We start from the raw sequence: 21,565 nt of genomic DNA on the forward strand, positions 1-21,565 counted from the left end.
TTCCTGTCTGCAGTTAAAGCAGAGCTCCACCCAAAAAGGGAAGCTCTGCTTGTCTGCCCCACCCCCCTCCCCCCACCTGCTACCATATTTGACAATTCAATCTGTGCCTAAAGAATATGTCGTGACATGGGGGCAATCCTCCCCTGATGTTAGGAGCAAATCGCTCCTCCGCCCCTGTCCCCATGCTTTGGCATATATGCTATTTTCTGTTTCCTGTCTGCAGTTAAAGCAGAGCTCCACCCATAAAGGGAAGCTCTTCTTGTCTGTGACACCACCCAACACCCCCCCTCCCACTGCCATATTTGACAATTCAATCTGTGCCTAAAGAATATGTCGTGGCATGGGGGCAATCCTCCCCTAATGTTAGGAGCAAATCGCTCCTCCGCCCCTTTCCCCATGCTTTGGCATATGCTATTTTCTGTTTCCTGTCTGCAGTTAAAGCAGAGCTCCACCCAAAAAGGGAAGCTCTGCTTGTCTGCCCCACCCCCCCTCCCCCCACCTGCTGCCATATTTGACAACTCAATCTGTGCCTAAAGAATAGGTCGTGGCATGGGGGCAATCCTCCCCTAATGTTATGAGCAAATCGCTCCTCCACCCCTGCCCCCATGCATATATGCTCTTTTTTTAACTGTGGTGGTGAAATCACCTCCTACAGCGCTGGAGTCGCAAATCCCTCCTCCACCCCTACCCTCAAGCGTCCCTCTGTCCTCTTCCCACGGCGTCCCTTTATCTCATCCCACGGCATCCCTCTCTGTCCTCCTCCCACATCATCCCCCTCTGTCCCCCTCCCACGGGATCCCTCTGTATTTATCCCATGGCAGCCTTCTTTCCCCTTCCCATGGCATCCCTCTTCCCCTTTAAACGGGGTCCCTCTGTCCTCTTCCCAAAGCATCCCTCTGTCCTTTTCCCACAGCGTCCCTCCGTCCTCATCCCATGGTGTTCCTCTGTCCTCACCCCACGGCGTCCATTAGTCCTCATCCCACGGTGTTCCTATATGTTCCCCCTGATGGCACACAGGGTCTTAAAATCCCATGTAGGTTTTTTCCTTTTTTGGAGTTTCAGATAATCCCAGGTGTCAAAAGACATTCCACTCTAGTCACTGCCCTACTCGCTGTCACTGAAGTCAGGACCTAGAATGAAATCATCATTATGTGGTTTGCATGCAAAGCATATTTTTCTCATGTCCCTCCAGCACAGACGGCAGTAGACGGTTTCACAATCCGGTGTTGGACACACAACTGATTTCTTCGTCTCACTTCGATCACACACTAAGCAGCGTCTTCTGATGAACCTTTTCGTCCACTTAGTTAAAGAATTGGTGAAAGCGCCCATTTTGGTCTTCCGCTAAAAGAAAGGAAACAAAATCACAATCAAACAATCGGTTCTTTCTTTCATTTTCAAGAGAATAGGTATAACTAGGTGAATAGGTGACTACTAAATAGGTGACAACTAAAGTGATTCTCTGCTTCCCCAGGAATCGGGCAGGTATGGAACAAGCATACTTCCATTGGTTCATGCTGAACCATTGTAAGTATGCAAAAATATCTATACATGAAATTCAGCTTTAAGAATAGGTTTAAAAAGGAGGAAGAAGTTACAAGAGAGTGAAGGCCAGTTAGCTATAAGGGGTCCTGGATGCCCTGTTGTTTTGCCATGGAAGGGCAAATTGAAATCTTTTTACCTATAGCCATGTATTGCTAAAACTTAGCAATGCATAACCTAGGTGCACCATGAAATGAAGTCAATCGCTACATCTGTCTGAAGTTCCTGCTGACATATGATCTTAGAAAACAAGTGGCCCCATTAAACCAGTTCTGAAAAAGTTATGCAGGCTGCAATTGCTGACCTCCTTTTGAAAAGGTTGATGTTCAGGCTGTTGCTGATCTGTTTTAAGTATGCAGATCATGATTACAATATACATGGCCAGAGACACTGAAATGGCCGATAGTAGTAAGCTAAGAGCAATCTATTGCCCGGCCAGTCAGTAAACAGCTGAAGGAGAAATGGGGGACTCAGTGCTAATGTCAATGTAGTAGTTTTACTTACATTAATTTGCTTCATACGGACTTTATTCTGGATTTGCTTCCTTTTGGCCTCAGCATAGATGGCCCGCTTCTGAAGTTGTTCATTATAAAGGAAGACGATCCTCTCTTTCTCTCTCTGTTGGGGGAAAAAAAAGGAAACGATCAGAAAAGACGTTCAAACACATTTAAAGATCTAATGGCACTAAGTGATTACATACATAATGATTGTTGGGTACGTTAAAATGGGTTTTACACACATTACCTCAACTCACCAGAGAGGTGTAAATGGGCCCTTAAAGTTTTTATATGAGACTTACCTCTGGATAGTAATAAGATGCTATGACTCGGCGCAGGCGATTTAAGTAGACTTGAAGGAACGTAAACAGAATTCGTCCAAATATGGGTAGACAGGTTATGGCGTAATCCCAGAATGTCAGCTTAGTTGGTCTCAGGAGGCACACTATGGGAAAGAGATTAGAACAAATTAGAACAATCAAGAATTATAAAATATATACAGATACAATAAATGTCCACTAAGTTTGTATCTGCTAAATCTAAAATGAGCTGTAGCAGCAGATTTGCAGATTCTAGCCACTCTCTTTTCTACATAGATTTGTAGAGTAACTCACAAAGGGTGTGTTAGACCTCTGCAAGGAGACCACTGCTTCCACATAAAGAGCAAGGCTCCTTCTTTGTAGCATGCTGGCAAGGGGAGGCTTTTCTACTAAAGCTGATTTCTAAACAGTATCTATTAAAGTGTTTGTTAACCTAAAAAAAAAAAAAAATACAAAAAAAAAAATATCCTGTCCCTTTATGCTCCATGCACACTGAAGCTCGAAAAAGCTTTTTCTGGACGCCAGATTGCTGGCAGAAAACGCTGGTTGAAAAGGGTGCTTTTAACAGCATTTTGTACTCGCGTTTATGGGCATTTTTAATAAAAATACACATAGGGCACTCCTAAAAACCCACAGTGCATTCCAAACTCCCACAATGCATTGAAAAAATAGAACGCCGAACACTAATTAACGCGTGTTTATGAGCGTTTATCGGAGGTTGTCGTTTTTTGGCAGTGAAAAACAGCACTTTGAACGCAAATTTCTGGCGTTCAGACAAAAGCCCATAAATTCCACTGCTCATTAAAGCTAAAAAATATCCATGTGTGCATGGACACATAAGCTAACATAGAGTGGAGTTTATCGGCTTTAAAAAAAAACACCCAAACTCCAATAAACTGCAGTTTATGAGCTCCAGTGTGCATGGAGCCTTAAAGCATGTTAAACAGCACAGTGCTTATGCTGTGTCATTTGTCCCCCTGTATCCCCTGAAAAATACTTGTCTGATCCTGCCAGTTACTACCCCCCCCTCTGTACGCTGACCATGGTATATAAAGGCTGCTGAGCCCTGACACTGTGGTCAGCATACATGCCTTCATCATCCGCAGCTCTCCTGTCTCTCCTCTGTCCTCTCACCCCCCTCCCTGCCTGTTGGCTCCTGTGACAGTGCCCAACCCCGCAACTCAGGAGCTCCTGTCTGTGTGTTTTATGAAAAAAAATGCCTCCTGTGCCGTATATTCAGAGCAACTCCCCGCGATCATGTGACCGGCTGGCTCTCTTCTCCTCTTAGCAATCTGGCTGTAATCAGTGGGAGAATCTTAGCATTGCCCACTGCATCTGCAGCCGGGCAGAGGCGAGAGCCATGATCATGGGGAGCTGCGTTGAAGTACGGTAAAGGAGGCATTTGTGTTTTATAAAACACAAAGACAGGAGCTCCTGTCATTAGGGAACAAGGAGGATTATGTAAAGTTGGCAAAGTGGGTTAACACCCACTTTAAATACTCTGCCCTCAAATGGAGTCGTTGGCGTGCAACAGCCTTTCTTCCTCTAGTGTCTGCAAAATTCTAACAGGGTAAGTCAATCTTTGCATACTTACTTTCATTGCTGCTGGTCTCAAATGTATTTGATGTTGAATTTAGAATGCCAACTGTTCTTCTTAACAAGTTCGCCATCAAGGTGTCTCCTCCCACCTCGACCTCCAGTTTGTGATTGCCTGTTGAGAGAATATGCAAGATTAGAACAAGGTGACAAGTTTTGAGTAAAAGATATGACCATTATCTGTAATATATTTAGTCTCTCTGGCCCTGCAATTAGGAATATCATTCTGTATGCTTCATAATAATCCCCCCCCCAGGCTCTGCCACAGTTGGGACTCTGATGAGCATCAATATAAATCAGCAGCCAAACCTTAAGAGCTTTCAGCTTCCCCAGCTGGTGAATCTCCGAGGCCAAGTGTGTAGGGTAGTTCACCCAGCGCATGCTAGGCCCCAATCAGGCTTCTGGGCCCAGCAGCATAAACAGTCCACAAGCAACCTGCAGGATTTAGCCTGAGGCAAGTGAGCAAGTACATGGCCTCCCAAAATATTTATACCCTCCCCCATCATGCCCCAGCAGCCTGTCCCTCCTAATAGGATACCTGGGGGAAATATTAATATTTAAACTGCAACCTCACTGAGCTTAGAGAGAAACCAAATGCACAACTATACAAATCAAAAATTAGGCTGACTACCACCCAGCCAAACACTAAACTTAGATACGGTATGTATGCAATTTGTGCTACCCATGGATAAAGTGACCTGTGATATTACCATCCCCTTATGAGGAAAGGAGATACTTACTTGCAAAGATGTAGGAAATATATGAATGCTTCCTTATTATATCGAGAAAGTGAAAGAGGATCCTGTCGAACATTAATAGGAGAATAAGAACTCCTACGAGTATGACACATATGCATATGTCCGATCTCTGTAGAAAAGAGACAGAAGAGAAAAGAGAAGAAGACAACAGTCAGATTTAAAATTTCAGTACAATACCCAAAATAGAAAGAATAATAATTAATATATATATATATATATATATATATATATTTTTTTTTTTTATAACTGTACAGTGTACTCACTATTAATGCCATCTCTGATGTTTGGATTTTGAGATTAAAAGGCGCAATTAATTTTGATCTTTCATCTTTCCTCATCGGCAGTAGATATCTTTTTTTCTGCAAAGACAAAATAGGAAAATCAGTTAATCTCTTGATTCAAGTTTAAATTCAAACTGAATGATCAGAGCCATAGATATAGATGTAGAATTACTTACTCGTGTCCTATGTCTTGTATCAATCTGTCGGAAGTAAGTCGTCACATAGAAGTTGTCGTGTCGGATGTCCGTATTATACAGCTTGATGTAGTTGAAGGCCCTGTAAAGGTAAAAGATATTTGTAAGATGAACTGACATGTACAAATTATCTGATAAAAATGGATGTATGTATATTCCTTCCAATCCTAAAAAAAAGTGTCTTCTGTTTATTAACTAGGAGCCATTAATGTTTACGTTGTCATGATCTCCACCTCGCCCAATCAGAGAGCCCTCAAGTGTTTTCCTAATAGCACCCATGCCCAGCGAGAGACCTCCAATGTTCACTAAGCAGCAAAGCAGCTGCTTGGCAAGGGAACTGGAAGCTAGCGACAATCGCTGTAGTAGCAGTTACTTCTGCCGTGATTTCCAGCTTCTATGGGTATCAGCCAGGTATGAAATATGCATACTTATATTGTTCCAAGCTATACCAATGTGACCTGGTAAAAATATGCATATCTAAACTTCAAGCTCCACGGCGGAGTATATTGATTTTTTTTATGTCCCCTAGACCAGTGGTTCTCAATCCTGTCCTCAAGTACCCCCAACAGGCCATGTTTGCAGGTTTTCCTTTATCTTGCACAGGTGCTTTAAATCAGAGTCAATGGCATGAGAACCACTGCCCTAGACCTACGTAAATGAGTAACCAGCTCTTGCTGTGTAGGTGCAGCCTCACCGCAAGAGATCATCTTTATATTTTGTAGAGTTAATGAAGAGTGTGGAGGGTGGGGCCGAGCTGCACTCTGTGTGTGAATGGACAATGTTCATTCACAGGAGCGTGGCTCGGGAATAAGCCTGCTCCAGTGCCCCCCATAGCATGAAGCTTGTTATTGGGGGGCAGGAGGGAGGAGCCAGGGCCAATAATGGGAGACCCAAAAAAAAAAAAGAAGAGGCTCAGGGTTGCTCTGTGCAAAACCATTGCATAAAGCAGGTAAGTATAAAAAATATTTTTTTTAATTACAAATTTTAGTCACTTTAAGCCAGCCATAGATGGTTTGAATCTCAACCAATTCACCAGGGACCAGGCAAAATTGAATCCGTGTATGAGCATACTGATTGTACCCGTCAATCCACTGATAGATTTGGGTACAACCAGCATGTCAGATGTCTATCATGCAAATATAGCCACTAGCAACGATCATTGTGTTCTGTCAGTAGGAATGACTCTCCATGGCCCCCCCCCTCCCCCGTTGGGACAACACAATAGCACTGCAGATGGGATTCCTTTCCCTCAACACTGATTGTGGGGGAGTTAAGCAATTCTCTTTCCTGCAATCCGTGGTTGCAGACAAGAAAATCACATTATCTATGGGCTGCCTTAGACTTTAAAATATATCTAAACCCAAGAACAAAAGTGTAATATATCACAGCTTATCAATCTTTAGATGTGATGGCTGCATTTGTGTTTTTTAGCTTTATTTTCAGTAGCCAATCCTGCCTGTAACCATTTTTCTCTCCTGGGCTGACAATGGTCGCTTGCTGTAATTTAAATGTAATGGAGCAGCATTGTCACCCTAAGCTGCTTTTCTAATTTTCTAAGTACACATACCTTACCTCACCTAATCTCCATTACTTGGGGGAGAGAGCTGTTCAATAGTTAACAGCAAAGAAAGCTGATAATATTTTTGAGATTTTAGGTCAGTGTGTAGCAAGTGACAAAGAACCCATAAATCTCATAATTAAAAGGTACTCAGCTGTACTTACAAATAATGTTCTAAGTGTGAAAAATGAAAACAAATGCAGCCACCAAGCCTAAGAACCGATATGCTGCTGTATATCAGATATTTGTTCTTCTTGTTTACTTCTTATATCTTGCCAAAGTCAGTTTGAAATGTTTAACTGAAGACTCCCTGCCAATTATCATGTGTGGTAATCCCTAGGTATTGTGTACAGAGACACTTTTAGAAAGTTTATGGCTTACTTACGTGTAGAAGATGAAGATGAAGGTGAGCACAAGGATGCCCTTCAGGAAAGCTGTAAATTCTTGCAATATCGCACCTCTCCTTTCAACGGCCGTTAAGATCTTGTCCTTCATACTTATCTTGCCTAGATTTTCTCCTGCACCAACATCGTCTTCCTTCTGTTAAGATAAAAGGGGAGTTAAGTAAAACATATGATAGAAACACTTGGTCCTACTGTTAAAAAAAAAAAAAAAAAAACTCCAGAAGAAGGGTTAATGAGCATTACCCATGCAAAGAACTTTAGCTAACACACTTACTTCTTTGATCAGTTTGCTGGAAATCCCACTGCCCACATTGGTTACGGCCGAGTTGGCTTGATCGTATACCTCTCCAAAGTAACTTTCAATAGGAACACGTTTCTTGCACCACGATTCTCCGACTAAAAAAAGAAAGAAATGATCCATCGTGAAATACAAATTATAGAAGACACTGTCAACAGACGTATGTTATTTCTTTTACAGATCAATATGTTGTAATGGAAGCTGATAACTATGTCTAGTTTAGTAAAACCTAAGGGCCCTTTCACATTGGAGGAGCTATCAGGTTCATTTTTTCAGGCAGACCACATCGGACCCTCCAGTCTCCTCTATGGAGCAGTGGGTGTCAATGGACATCCAATCCAATTCTATTGCAGCAAAATCGCACCGCGATTTAGGTGCCATTAAAAATAGACGGCACACAAACCCGCGTGTGCAGTACAATTTGCGATTCCAAACTGCTGGATGTAGCAATGTTATTTTTGCTTCATTGTAACTTCACTTGTTTATCTACAGATGATAAAAAGGGCGACCTTTCATTTACATATAGACCCCTTTCACACTGGGGCGTTTTTAAGGCGTTTTTCATGCGCTTCAGCGTTAAAAAATACGCCTGAAAGAAGCTGCAACTGCAATCCCAATGTAAACGCCCGAGTGCTTTCACACCGAGATCCCTTTCATACTGGGGCGTTTTTCAGGCGCTTCAGCGTTAAAAAATACGCCTGAAAGAAGCTGCAACTGCAATCCCAATGTAAACGCCCGAGTGCTTTCACACCAAGGCGCTGCGCTGGCAGGGCATCAAAAAAAGTCCTGCAAGCAGCTTCTTTGCAGCGCTTTTGGAGCGGTGAATAAAGCGCCCCTTCCCATTGAAATCAATGAGAAGCGCCTGTAAAACGCCAGAAAAACACCTGAAAAACGCTATTGGCAGCAGCGTTTTGTGGGCGCTTTTAACCCTTTATTTGGCCACTAGCAGGGGTTAAAAGCGCCCCAATAACGCTCGAAAAACGCTGGTAAAGCGCTGCTAGTTTAAGCGGCGCTTTACGAGCGTTTTTCGGGCGCTGACATTGTGAAAGGGTTCTTAAAGCACTTGGGCTTTCACATTGGGACTGCAGATGAGGCTTCTTTCAAGCGCTTTACAGGCGCTTTTTTTAACGCTAAAGCGCCTGAAAAACGCCTGAAAAACGCCCCAGTGTGAAAGGGGTCATAATGTCAGTTACAGCAGCCTTGCAAGTATGGACCCGCTCACACAGGTATTCTGATCAGTTTTTCAGGTGTCAGTTTTTCAGGTGGGCCTGATCGGAAATTCCCTGCAGCCCTATGGACAGGCAGATGTCTGTTTACACCCACCTACCTCCAAGTTTGTACAGGTCTGGCCAAAACAAAAAAAAAAAAAAGGAAAAGGCTGTCTCCTTTTTCCATTTTTCTGGACCTAAATGTGATGGATCAGAGGTAGCCTGATGTAAACTGACATCAGAGTCTGTTTATACCCAGACACCCAAATAGCTGTCACAGGTCCGCTGGGCACAAACTGAATGGGTACAAATGTAAAAATACTGACATCCATTCGGCTCCAATTCAGTAGGGGATCTACTCTACTCCTACTCCCATAACAAACATTGCACACAAAAAAAAAAAATCTTATACTAATTTGCTATTGTAAGTAATGACAAAGATATCTTGGAATCAATAGGCCAATAGCTAAAATGCAAACATTGCTGTGGTCCACAAGGGGTATACAGGTATAAATGTTGCTCTGGTTAATGTCTAAATTAAATTTTTAAAGGTAAATATTATGTCACTGGAAAAAGTACTTACTGTTTAAAATGGAACACAGAATTGAAAGCTTCATGGGTAAGCACAGGAGGTCGTTTAGGAGGGGCAATGCAATTGCCCTCATGCATTCACCATGTTTTATTTCAAACCACTCTTCACATTTGCTGACGCCAAGGGAGATGATATCTGTAAAGAAAGAGAAAGACAACGTTTTTTGAGAAATTAATACATTTTTTTGAAATGTTATTTCAATATTTTTAATTCTTAAGATGACTTGGTATCTCCACAGTATGGTGTCGAGATAAAAATGTTACCAATTCCAAGAGATCTCATACTTACATTCACAGCGCAACATAGTCTTGACATCAAACTTTTTCTGTGTTTTTGTCGTCCTTTTCTTTTGTAGCAGCTGTTCCTCTTTCTGAACATCATACCCTTTTTTACCCTCGACTTCTTCTTTGGTGTCTGTAAATGAAGACTTCACTTCTGTTCCGATGTCCTTAAACTTTCCCGTTTCTTTCTAGAAAACATAATAGAGAACATGTTTAGATTCCAGTCTTTAGTTATTTTGTACCCCCCAAATGAAAGACACCCTAAATTAAAGTCTGTGGAATGAATATACTAGGACCGTGTTAAGAAAATGACTTTACTGGCCAGACATGGGAAGATCTGCTCTGGGTTTGGCAATAATATGCCATGGTGTGAATGAGCCCTAAATGCGCTTGACAACAACACATGGTTTAGGCACTATAGGGTCAGGGCCCTGATTGTGTGTGTATGATATGGGTTGTGTTTCTATGGCGTGGTCCTGATTGTGTCCATATGATATGGGTTGTGTTTCCATGGCATGTTCCTGATTGTGTCAGTATGGTGCTGATTGTGTTTCTACGGCATGTTTACCCATGTTAGTATGAGATATGTGTACTTACCACAATATTTTTTAGGACACTTTTCACCGGTGCTGACAACATCTTCCACAGCAGCTTCGTGTTATTAATTTGAAGTTCTGCTGTACAGCCAATCGAACGTACCGTCTCCCAACCGTTGTTCTGGATATTTGCCAATGGACCTGTAGGAATCATAAAAAATTAAGAGAATGAGATATTTTATTATAACACATTAGGGCATATTTAGAAAGAGGTGAAGTCACTTTCAGTAAACATTCAGTAGTGGTGAATCAATCACTTGCATTTAAAACAAAGTACCAGAAAGATTCACCTGCAGAGAACAGTTGGTGAAAGTGAGATCCATTGTCCCTTTATGTAAGAACACACAGTAATCAGTCTAATACTTACCTGCATATATACCGGCGATAACGAAGACGAGTATTAATGCGCGTCCTTCCTGTCCCACGACACCGGGCAGCATGAGCAGGGTGGAGCATTTGAAAACGATGGATAAGCCCCACCCACAAGCACAAGTAACTAAAGAGGCAAACAAAAGAAAAACAGGTTATAGGTATAATTACATTGTCATGGGGGGTACAAAAAATGATAATTAAAATAGAACTTCAGCCAAAACATTTTTTTAAATTTGGGATAGGGTAAGAAAAGGAGGATTCTTCTTCTGGGTTTTTTATTGCTGGAAGTTTCCTTGTTGGGGAGATTTCCCCTGAAATCTCCCCAACAAGGCTGAGTCTTTGCCAGGCTGCTACTGCTATCTTAGAGATTTTCCCTCATTCGGCCCCTTTCTTAGCGTTCCGATTGGGCCTGTCAGTCCATTTTTCAGGCACCCTCCAATCTGCTCTCTGGAGCAGCAGGTGTAAATGGCCTTTACTGTCCGTTTACACCTGCCTACCTCCCCTCCGATCCACCAAAAACAAAAGGAAGAGGATCCGTTCCCTACCGCCTGGGCGTATTGGATTGGAGGGCAGTCGGGTGTAAACGGACAGCCGGGCCATTTACATCCAACTTCTCATAGAGCAGAGCCGGCTGTAGAGCAGGCTGTAGATCGGACATGGACCTGTCATCCTCCTACTTTGCGGGGGATCAGCGGACAGATCCCCTGCTGAGCAAGCGGATCACAACCGGAGTTCACACCGTGTGAAAGGGGCCATTTTAGTTCTTGGGACAGTGGTGACCCGGACAGGAAATAAGGGGAATTATATATGGGAGTACTAATAGTAGGGAGACACATAGCAAAGAAGAACCTGTCATTGATTCTAACCCTTTCCAAAACCAAAAATATTTTAACTGTCATTTTATTTTGCATATCAGACATGAATGAGGATAAATGTATAATGTAGATACATACCTGCTAGAAAGAATAAAATTGGCAATTTCATTTCATATGGCAGTTTTAGTCCATCAATCAGAGAGAGGTAGATGGCTGTTGAAGAGAACAAAGGAGAACATGGTCAATTATCAAAATGAATACAGAACAGACACTCATTGGGGTTGATTTACCAAAACTGGAGAGTGCAATATCTGGTACAGATCTGCACAGAAACCAATCAGCTTCCAGGTTTTATCATCAAAGCTTAACTGAACAAACTGAAGTTAGAAGCTGATTGGTTACTATGCAGAGCTGTGCCAGATTCCGAGTGATTCAGTTTTAGTGAATCAACCCCATTATATGCATAATGGTCAAAATTTTAAAGTGACCCTGTCACTACGGGGTTAATACTACAGTATGGCCAGCCTGTCCCATGTCTTCATACTCCTCTGGTTTGCTGGCCACTGCAGGTATTGCAAACCTCAGGTGTCTGAATGCCGGCTCCCCATCACCACGATGTGGTCTCTTCTAAACTGGATTTATGCCCTATAGCAGGGATCTTCAAACGACGGCCTCCAGCTGTTGCGGAACTACACATCCCATGAGCTATTGTAAAACTCTGACATTCACAGACATGATGGAAATTGTGGTTCCTGAACAACTGGAGGGCCACAGTTTGAAGAGCCCTGCCCTATAGTGGGGTGCAAGCTGGCAGAAGACACAACAGCATGTGGAGGGGGCAGCAGATATTCACACACCTTATGCCTTGTACACACGACCGGTTTTCCCGTCGGAATAAACTCTGAAGGTTTTTCCAACGGAGTTCCGATGGAATTTTACTGATACTGTCTTGCGTACACACAATCACACCAAAGTCCGACCGTCAAGAACGCAGTGATGTACAGCACGTACGACAGGACTAGAAAAAGGAAGTTCAATAGCCAGTAGCCAATAGCTTCCATCTCGTACTTGCTTCAGAGCATGCATTGTTTTTGGTCCGTCGGAACAGCATACAGACGTGTGGTTTTCCCAATAGGAATTGGTTCCGTCGGAAATATTTAGAACATGTTCTATTTCTAGGTCCATCAAAATTTGACGTAAAAAAGTCCAATGGGGCGTACACACAATTGGAAAATACGATGAAAAGCTCCATCTGACTTTTTCTGCCGGACATTCCGGGCATAAGAGGGTTCAAAACCTGCAGTGGCCAGAATCAGCAAAGCAGAGGAGTTTGAATACACAGGCCACCATAAAGGTGCATCTTTTTTTAATCAGCTAGCCTTAAAGCGGAGGTCCACCCTAAAGTGGACCTTCCGCTCATCGGAACCCTCCCCCCCTCCGGTGCCACAATCGGCACCTTTCAGGGGGGAGGGGGGTGCAGTTACCTGGATAATCCAGGTAACTGCACCCACTTCCGGGATAGCTCTCTGCGGAAAGGGGCGTAACTTACGCCCCTTTCCGCAAGTGCCCGCCCCTTCCCGCAATTGCCCCGCTGCCTGCTGGGAAACACACAGATCCCAGAGGCAGCAGGGACCGTCCTTATTGCGCAGCGTGATTCGCGCATGCGCAGTAGGGAACCGGGAAATGAAGCCGAAAGGCTCCATTTCCTGATTCCCATACCCAAGATGGCGGCGGCAGGACCCGACAGAGCGATCTAGAGATCGGCTTCGGGTGCCGACATCGCGGGCGCGCTGGACAGGTAAGTGTCACTATTTTAAAAGTCAGCAGCTGCAGTATTTGTAGCTGCTGGCTTTTAAAAAAAAAAAAAAAAAACGCGGAGTCCCGGTGGACTCCCGCTTTAATTTAGTATTGACCTTGCAGTGACTGGTCCCTGTAGGATCATTTTCAGGGACACTGTTGCCCAACTATTATATCTGAACATGCCATACATATCATCGCAGGTCCAAAAATCAGCAGCAAGAACAAATACAGAAAACCTGGGGCAGTCCCTGAAAATCTAAGAGATATGAAAACTATGCATATGTTCCACTATAAATAAGTTTAAGAAATGAATTGTATTCTTACCCACTCCCATCAAGCTTCCGATGCCAAATCCAAGGAAGAACTTTGCTAATTTAAAATCATTTATTTCCCCAAATAGGAATTTGGTGAGAAATAAGGGAAAAGCAAAGTCTGCAAATCGTTTCAAACCTAAAAAAAAAAAGAAAAGAGAGATAATTGTTAGAACATTTCATTGATTCTTCTATTCTATTTAAGAATTTTCTATCAAAGATGTTTAGTTTTGTATCAGGTTCCCTTTAGGGGTCCAGTATAAGCAGGTGTGGGCAACTGTGGCCCTCCAGCTGCTGTGGATCTACATGTCCCATTATGCCTCTTGCTTGTCATGCTTGTAACTGTCTGTCTTGCAATGCTTTGGAGACTTGCAACCACACATCCCAGAGACATTGCAAGACTGACAGTTAAAAGCATGACAGGCGGAGGCATGATGGGACTTGTAGTTCCACAACAGCTGGAGGGCTGCAGTTGCCTGTGTTACAATCAGAAGATTCCTAGCAGGTACAGTATGGCTTCCAATCTTCTATTGCAGAAGAGACATCCCGAGTCTGTCCTGCAATACCAGCCTGCCTTCTAGCAATTTTCTTTATAAGGCTTACATTCACATGCGAATAAACAAGTTCCTGCACAATGATCAGTGAATGAATGAATGAACGAATGAAATACTTATATAGCGCACAATGCGAACTGAATCGCCTCTATCAGTAAATAGTTGCATAAAATTGTCCTGGTTCTTTTTTTTTCCCAATACTTCTGGCATAGGTGTGTATATATAGTGGGGGGGGGGGGGATTTACTAAAACCAGTGAATCTGGTGTAGCTGTGTATGGTAGCCAATCGCCTTCCAACTTTAGCTTGTTCAATGAAGCTTTGATAATAAGCCCCTGTTCACACCAGATGTGACTACTTCAGAGCGATTCGAAAGCCAACGGTCAGGGCGTCTTGCCGACATCTGTGTGATTTCATGCCAGATGTCAATGCACGCCGCACCAAAAATGGTGCAAGAACTTTTTTTCAAATCGGTGCAAGTCAGGGTTGTGACGTTTTGAACGGTTCCATAGGCACAAATAGGGTGCGAAGTGCCTTGCAATTTTGAACTGTAAAATCGCATGATGAATTGCACTGGTGTGAACGGGGGCTAAGACCTGGAAGTTGATTGGTTACTATGCAGAGCTGCACTGCAATCTGTGTGCTCTAGTTTTAGTAAATCCCTCCCAGGATGTCCAGATTTTTTGGATTCCATGTTAGAGATCTTAACGCAGGGCATGTTCACACACAAAAATGTGTGAGCTGTTATTTGTAGAAATAACAACCTGCACAGCCGTTGTCCTGTATATGGGGTGTACAGTGCAGGCAATGTCAGTGTGTTGTACAACACCCAGCTCTGGGGTTATGGGAGAAGCAAAAAAAAACGAGAAAATTTAAAAATAAACTGTCAGCTGGAAGTAATCATGTAATGTATCACTAAATTACCAGGAAAATATTTCTAAATACCCCCCTATATTACACTCAATGGAAATATATATATATATATATATATATATATATATATATATATATATATATATATATATATATATATATATATATATTAAATATTATAATATATATATATATATTCATCATAGAAAGGGAATTAACATTTGTATACATATATAACATTCCCATATTCATATTTTACATATAATATATATATATATATATATATATATATATATATATATATATATATATATATATATATATATATATATATATATAAAATATGAATATGGGAATGTTATATATGTATATAAATGTTAATTCCCTTTCTATGGTGAATATATATATATATATATATATATTCCCCATAGAGGGGGAATTAACATTTTTTATATAGGGACATACTGGAACTAAGCCGTAAGCGGCTTCATTCTGGTGTCCTGATCGTAAACACGGAAGCGAAGTCTGACGTCACTTCCCATTTACTCGGCTGCCAATGGCGCCGGTTTTAAAAAAAGCTATAGTATTCAGAATCACCGAAAACGGCGATCTGAATACTTTGACATGTAGAGGGGGGGGGGGGGTGGGAGGTCTGTTAGACCCCCAGATCCCTCCATAAAGAGCACCTGTCACCACCTATTACTGTCACAGGGGATGTTTACATTCCTTGTCACAGCAATAAAAGCGATCATTTTTTTTATTTTTATTTATTAAAACAATTTAAATAATATTAAAATATTGCATCAATCGCCATTTGATTCTCTGTTAAAAAATAAATAATTATATATATAATGTTCGGGGGTTCAAAGTCATTTTCTAGCAATAAATACAGATTTTCACTTGTAAACAGAAAATGTCAGGAATAGTCATGAAAGGGTTAAAGTGTCATTTCAGCTGGAAGTGATGATGTCATCTGTCACTAATATCTGTCACATATGCAGGAAAATATTCTCAATGTGAATCTGAATATTTAGGGTTGAACTCATACTTGTACTGGCGGGTCTTTTTGGCTTCTGCGCCTTCTTTTTGCGTCCTGACTTCATCTTCCTTTTGCCGCCGGGTTTGGTGGAGTCGGCGTCACGATGGCGTTTTGTCTGTGGTTGGATCCTTGTGGTGGGCTGCACCACATCCTCCTCTTCTATATTAATGACAGCGTCTGGTCTATTGTCCTGTGTCATTTTTTTCCCCTCTCCTACTAGTAATCTATCCAAATACTAATATATCTGGTAGATCTGATGAAAATATTAATATAACCTAATAATAATAATCAGTCCTAGCACTGATTTCTGCTATCAGCAATTAATTATTGCAGAGCTCTTTGTTTGCACTCCTCTCTCTCCCTCTCCACTGCAACAAATGGCACTGCTCAGCTGTGAGAGCCTTTTATAACTGCCGTTCCTAACTGCCGTTCCTAACTGCCGTTCATAACTGCCGGCTTTTTTTTTTTTCAAATAACTTTATTGAGATGATTTCAAGCGGCAGGGCTTTTTTTTTTCAAATAACTTTATTGAGATGATTTCAAATGAACAAAACCAGTTGATTCCTAATATACACATTTGCCTAAAGCTTGCATGTTGACAGTTGATCACCATGGCAACTACAATTCAACTAACAGCTGGGATGGCAGTTATTTTTCAGGGGAGGGGGAGGGTTTGATTTTATGGTTTCAAAATGCAGTTAAAAGTGTGCTTATTGGTTTAGCTGCTTGAAACAGGAAAAAAAAAAACAACACATTTTAGCTTTTTTTTTTTCCTGATGGAGTTGTATACCTGTAAAGAGCACCGGTCATGTACAGAATTGAGGCAGTCTGACTATCGCTTTGACATTTCCCCCCCATAATGTAATTTCATTCCGCATTCACATTTAGTATTTTGTAAATGCGTGCAAAATTGCAAGTTTATGTGTGTTTTTTCACCAAACATATAGGGCAGACCATTGATTTCAAGTGAACAATTTACCGCATTTGGGGACATTAACAACAAATGACAACACACGCGCGGCACACGTTTTTGTAAACGCATGTGTGATATTGCGCAGTTTTGTAAACATTTACAAAATGCCAAGGCTGCATTCACATTTTGCAATGTGGAAAATGCGTGCAAAATTGTGATGCATTTTTGCACATTTTTTGAAAATGTTTGTGTCAAACGCATAGGGCAGCCTATTTGAACACCAAACTTCACATGTTTTGACGCATTTTGGTGCCATTAACAATGCAATGTGCGTTTTTTGTGCGTTTTCATTAACACATATTAAATTGTGCGATTTTGCATTGCTAAGCTTCATGAAATGCTAAAACGTCAATCACATTTTGCATTTTGTGAACGTGCACAAAATCGTTCTCAGTTTTTGTACATTTGTGTGCGTGTTTTTTTTTTTTTTGCATCAAATGCATAGGGGAGCACATTGATTTCAAAGGTCTGTCCTAAAAGCGGTAAAAATGCACCAAAGTAGCTTATGCAGCTTTTTGAGCATCAAACTTTGGGCATTTTGCAGCATTTGGATTGCCATTAACAATGAATGGCAAGCGCGACCCGCTTTTTTCATGCGCTTCTGTAAACACACACAAAATCTCTCAATTTTGCATGCGTCTTTACAAATTTGCTAAGGCTACGTTCAAATTTTGCACTTTGTGTGCATTTTTGTTTCAAGGGCATAGGGCAAAATTGTGCCACATCTTTGCAAGTTTGTGCACATTTTTGCATCCAATGCAGGGCTCGAGTGCTGCGGGAACGCATGGGAACGGCGTTCCCGTACTATTTCCACAGCGGGAACGCCGTTCCCATTAGCTGTCTGAGCCGGGCTGAGGCTATGCAGCGCGTAGTCCGCGCCGCTCCTCAGCCGCCGAGTGACTGGTTGCTAGGCAGGGGCCGCTCCGCATCTAGCAACCGGTCACATGACTTCGGCCGTGCACGTGGGCACGCACTGGCATGAGACCGTCAGTGTGACACACGCTGCGCGCCGGACTGTCCTCCCGCTCCCCTCTACCCAGTACCTCCTGGGGCCACAGCCGCTGCCAATACTCTGCCAATACTCTGCCAATACTCTTCAATACCCTGCCAATACTCTGCAATACCCTGCCAATACTCTGCAATACCCCATCAATACTCTGCAATACTGTGCCAATACTCTGCAATACCCTGCCAATACTCTGCCAATACACACCCTGCAATACCCTATCAATACTCTTCAATATCCTGCCAATACTCTTCAATATCCTGCCAATACTCTGCAATACATACCCGGCCAATACTCTGCAACACCCTGCCAATACTCTGCAATACCCTATCAATACTCTGCAATACTGTGCCAATACTCTGCAATACTCTGCCAATACTCTGCAATACCCTGCCAATACTCTGCAATACCCTGCCAATACTCTGCAATACTGTACCAATACTCTGCAATACTCTTCCAATACTCTGCAATACCCTGCCAATACTCTGCCAATAAATACCCTGCCAATACTCTGCAATACTCTGCCAATACTCTGCAATACTCTGCCAATACTCTGCCAATACTCTGCCAATACTCTGCCAATACTCTGCCAATACTCTGCCAATACTCTGCCAATACTCTGCCAATACTCTGCCAATACTCTGCCAATACTCTGCAATACATACCCTGCCAATACTCTGCAATACATACCCTGCCAATACTCTGCAATACCCTGCCAATACTCTTCAATACTCTGCCAATACTCTGCAATACCCCACCGCTACTCTGCAATACATACCCTGCCAATACTCTGCAATACATACCCTGCCAATACTCTGCAATACCTACCCTGCCAATATTCTGCAATACCCTGCCAATGCTTACCCTGCCAATACTTACTCTGCCAATACCCAGACATACCCATCCATGCTCAGCCAATATTACAGTGGGGGAGATGTATATTGCAGTGGGGACTATATGGTGGTGGCATTTTCACAGGTTTTTGCAAATTCAATAATTATTTGCTGATTCGAAAAATGATCCGATCCATGACTCTGATCCGAGGAATGATCCGATCCGTGAGTTTTTTGATCCGTTGCACCCCTACCAGTTTTCCTCCGTGTCCCCCTCCGTTCTGCTGTCCCCTCCGTTCTGCTAATGTCCCCTCTGTTCTGCTACTGTCCCCCTCCAGTTTTCCTCTCTGCCCCCCTCCAGTTTTCCTCTGTGTCCCCCTCCATTCTGCTACTTCCCCCCTCCGTGAAAACACCTGCTTCTCTGATGAGGGCACTGTTATGGGGACACTCTGATGGGGGGGCTGTCTGAAGGGAACCCCTGTTCTCTGATGTTGGCACTGACAAAGCACCATTTGATGGGCACTGATCAGGCTGCATTGATGGGAACAGATGAGTGAGTGGCCTGGGGCCTGAGCCCCACTTTGCAGAAACAATACAGGCAGCCTGAGAAGAGGAGCTCCGGGCCGGCACACTCAGCATGCCCGACCTCCCTCCCCTGCATACTGCATAGGATGATAGTAGGAACACAATCACCACCGCGCTCTATCCGACATATGGGCATTCCCACAGTTAAAATGGCGGCGGTTGTCCGCGCATGCGCGATAGGTGTATTGTGTCCTATAAAGAGCGTGAGGTGTGTAAAGATGGCCGCTCCGGATGACGTCCTAGTGACGAAACGCGTAGGGCGTGGCCTATCGAATACACACTTCTAATACAGACGGCGTGGAAGCCGAACGGAACGCTCGCAGCCGCTTCCATATCTTTCACATTGCATCGTTTTTACTGCATCTATTTATGCCATTACTTCCACCAGAATGTGTGAGTAGTTTTAATTATCTTCTTAAATAAATTGATTCATACGGTATCACACTATGGATGGTCCTCTCTTTTAATATACATATACTGTGGCACACTCCACCCGGAAATAACGAGGGATCCTCAGCAGCCCACTTGAAGCAAGCCAGAGAGCGACACAGTAGCTCATACTGTGAAGGCTGATCCACCCCGGACGGGGTTATTTTTCTGGTGAGAGTACATCCTAGAAGTGTCCACAATGCATGAAGAATAGTTTTTGGATCCATCACATCCCCTCCTTTACCCACGGGATATCCCCCATTAATTGCACTGCACTAGAGACTTCTTGCTTTTTTACCAATTTACCTTTTATATTTTTAGATTTTCTCTCTGTATACATTTTTATATATTTTTTTGGACAAATATTCAATAATTTTAAATTTATTTTTATTTTTATTTTTATTTTTATATTTTTTTTATTTTTATTTTTATTTTTATTTTCACATTTTTTATTTATTTTTATTTTTTTTATTTTTTTATTTATTTTTATTTTTTCACTCCCAATATTTGGCATGTTTCACTTGTTGTACTGATATTTATCACATATTTATTGTACATTTTTATCATTGCATGCATAGACCTGATTGTCACATTTGTGCACTTTAAACCCAACTACTGGGTTAATTTTGTGGTTCATATTTTACATGTACAATTTTCATCTCAGTTATCACCAACATATTAAGTAGCTCACAGGTTTAAGGTATTCATATGATCTAGAGTTTATTAATTTAGGCTTTCCATTGCACTTAAGCTAAATTTTACATTTCTAGCCAGCACGCTGGCAAATATTTATCAGGGCGACAAATATTCTATATACACACTTTTTTGATTTTTTGGTTATAGTTTACATTTTTACTTCAATACTAGAATAATATATTGCACAATTGGCACTTATACACTGGATTGATGTAACACTTTTAATCTATCACATTATTAGGTATTTTCATATACAGGTATAGCGCCAGATCTATTCACAGTACCCCTTCATCTAACGTTCTCCACCCCACCAGGTGGATATTAATAGAGGCAGCTCTTACCTATTTTATTATTTTTTTCTTCCCCTATATTTTATATGTGATACTTTTTATATATTTTTTATTCACTTTATACATTTTCTACATAAGCTCCATAGCGCAACCTATTACCCTTATTCCTTCACTGATCAGGCTGCATTGATGGGAACAGATGAGTGAGTGGCCTGGGGCCTGAGCCCCACTTTGCAGAAACAATACAGGCAGCCTGAGAAGAGGAGCTCCGGGCCGGCACACTCAGCATGCCCGACCTCCCTCCCCTGCACAGACCAACACATGTGTGGACATCTTGCGGCAGAAGGGGCCCCACATATCGTAGCTTGCATAGAGACATAGTGCAGAAGGGGCCCCCAGTCATTGAAATCCCCTGCGAGGGAACCGTTTTCACACATTTGTGGTGGTTTTTTATTAGTATAGCATACAGCTTAAATTATTTTGTTACATCTGTTCTAGATTTATTTAAGGCATGTGAATTTTGGAGGTGTCCTTGTAAACTGGTACTATAAATGTTGCAGTTTATTTGTTAAAGGAGTATGATATATATATATATATATATATATATATATATATATATATATATATATATATATATTGTAATATTTGGGGGTTATTTTAGCTTAAAGGTAGAGCTTACCAGTGAGCTGGATCCACACCAGATGTCGTTTAAGGGCTCATAGGCCCACTTTTATTAAAGAAAGAAAAGTCCAGAAACAAAATAGTTGCCCACACAGGGGTTTCAGCTTTCCACAGCAGTAATGTATGTAGAACCAAAAATACCAAGCCACCTGGCTCTCTTTAGCCACACTGCTGCTCAGACTTCT

General features: G+C 42.1%; 2 protein-coding genes across 2 annotated transcripts in view; both read right to left on the reverse strand.

Moving 5' to 3' along the window:
- The window catches only part of LOC143927121 (E3 ubiquitin-protein ligase DCST1-like), a 104,902-nt gene that overhangs the window by 46,108 nt on the left and 37,229 nt on the right, over positions 1-21,565 (reverse strand). Inside the window, exons 6-10 of the mRNA XM_077451076.1 lie at positions 11,451-11,525; positions 10,493-10,621; positions 10,127-10,266; positions 9,537-9,717; positions 9,240-9,383 (exon numbers count right to left, since the gene is read on the reverse strand). Of these exons, the coding sequence (XP_077307202.1) occupies positions 9,240-9,383; positions 9,537-9,717; positions 10,127-10,266; positions 10,493-10,621; positions 11,451-11,525 (669 nt within the window). The remainder of the gene's footprint in view (positions 1-9,239; positions 9,384-9,536; positions 9,718-10,126; positions 10,267-10,492; positions 10,622-11,450; positions 11,526-21,565) is intronic.
- Positions 524-7,571, reverse strand: LOC143926770 (E3 ubiquitin-protein ligase DCST1-like). Its single transcript, XM_077450824.1, has 9 exons — positions 7,425-7,571; positions 7,132-7,286; positions 5,171-5,270; positions 4,977-5,072; positions 4,696-4,822; positions 3,954-4,070; positions 2,342-2,484; positions 2,047-2,160; positions 524-1,344 (listed from the first exon to the last, which is right to left on the reverse strand). Exons 1-9 carry the CDS (start codon positions 7,569-7,571, stop codon positions 1,105-1,107), a joined length of 1,239 nt encoding a protein of 412 aa, XP_077306950.1. The 3' UTR covers positions 524-1,104.

This window comes from Lithobates pipiens, unplaced genomic scaffold (genome assembly GCF_037356315.1).
Source record: "Lithobates pipiens isolate NorthernLeopardFrog02 unplaced genomic scaffold, aLitPip1_a1.2 Scaffold_23, whole genome shotgun sequence".
Taxonomy (NCBI): Eukaryota; Metazoa; Chordata; class Amphibia; order Anura; family Ranidae; genus Lithobates; species Lithobates pipiens.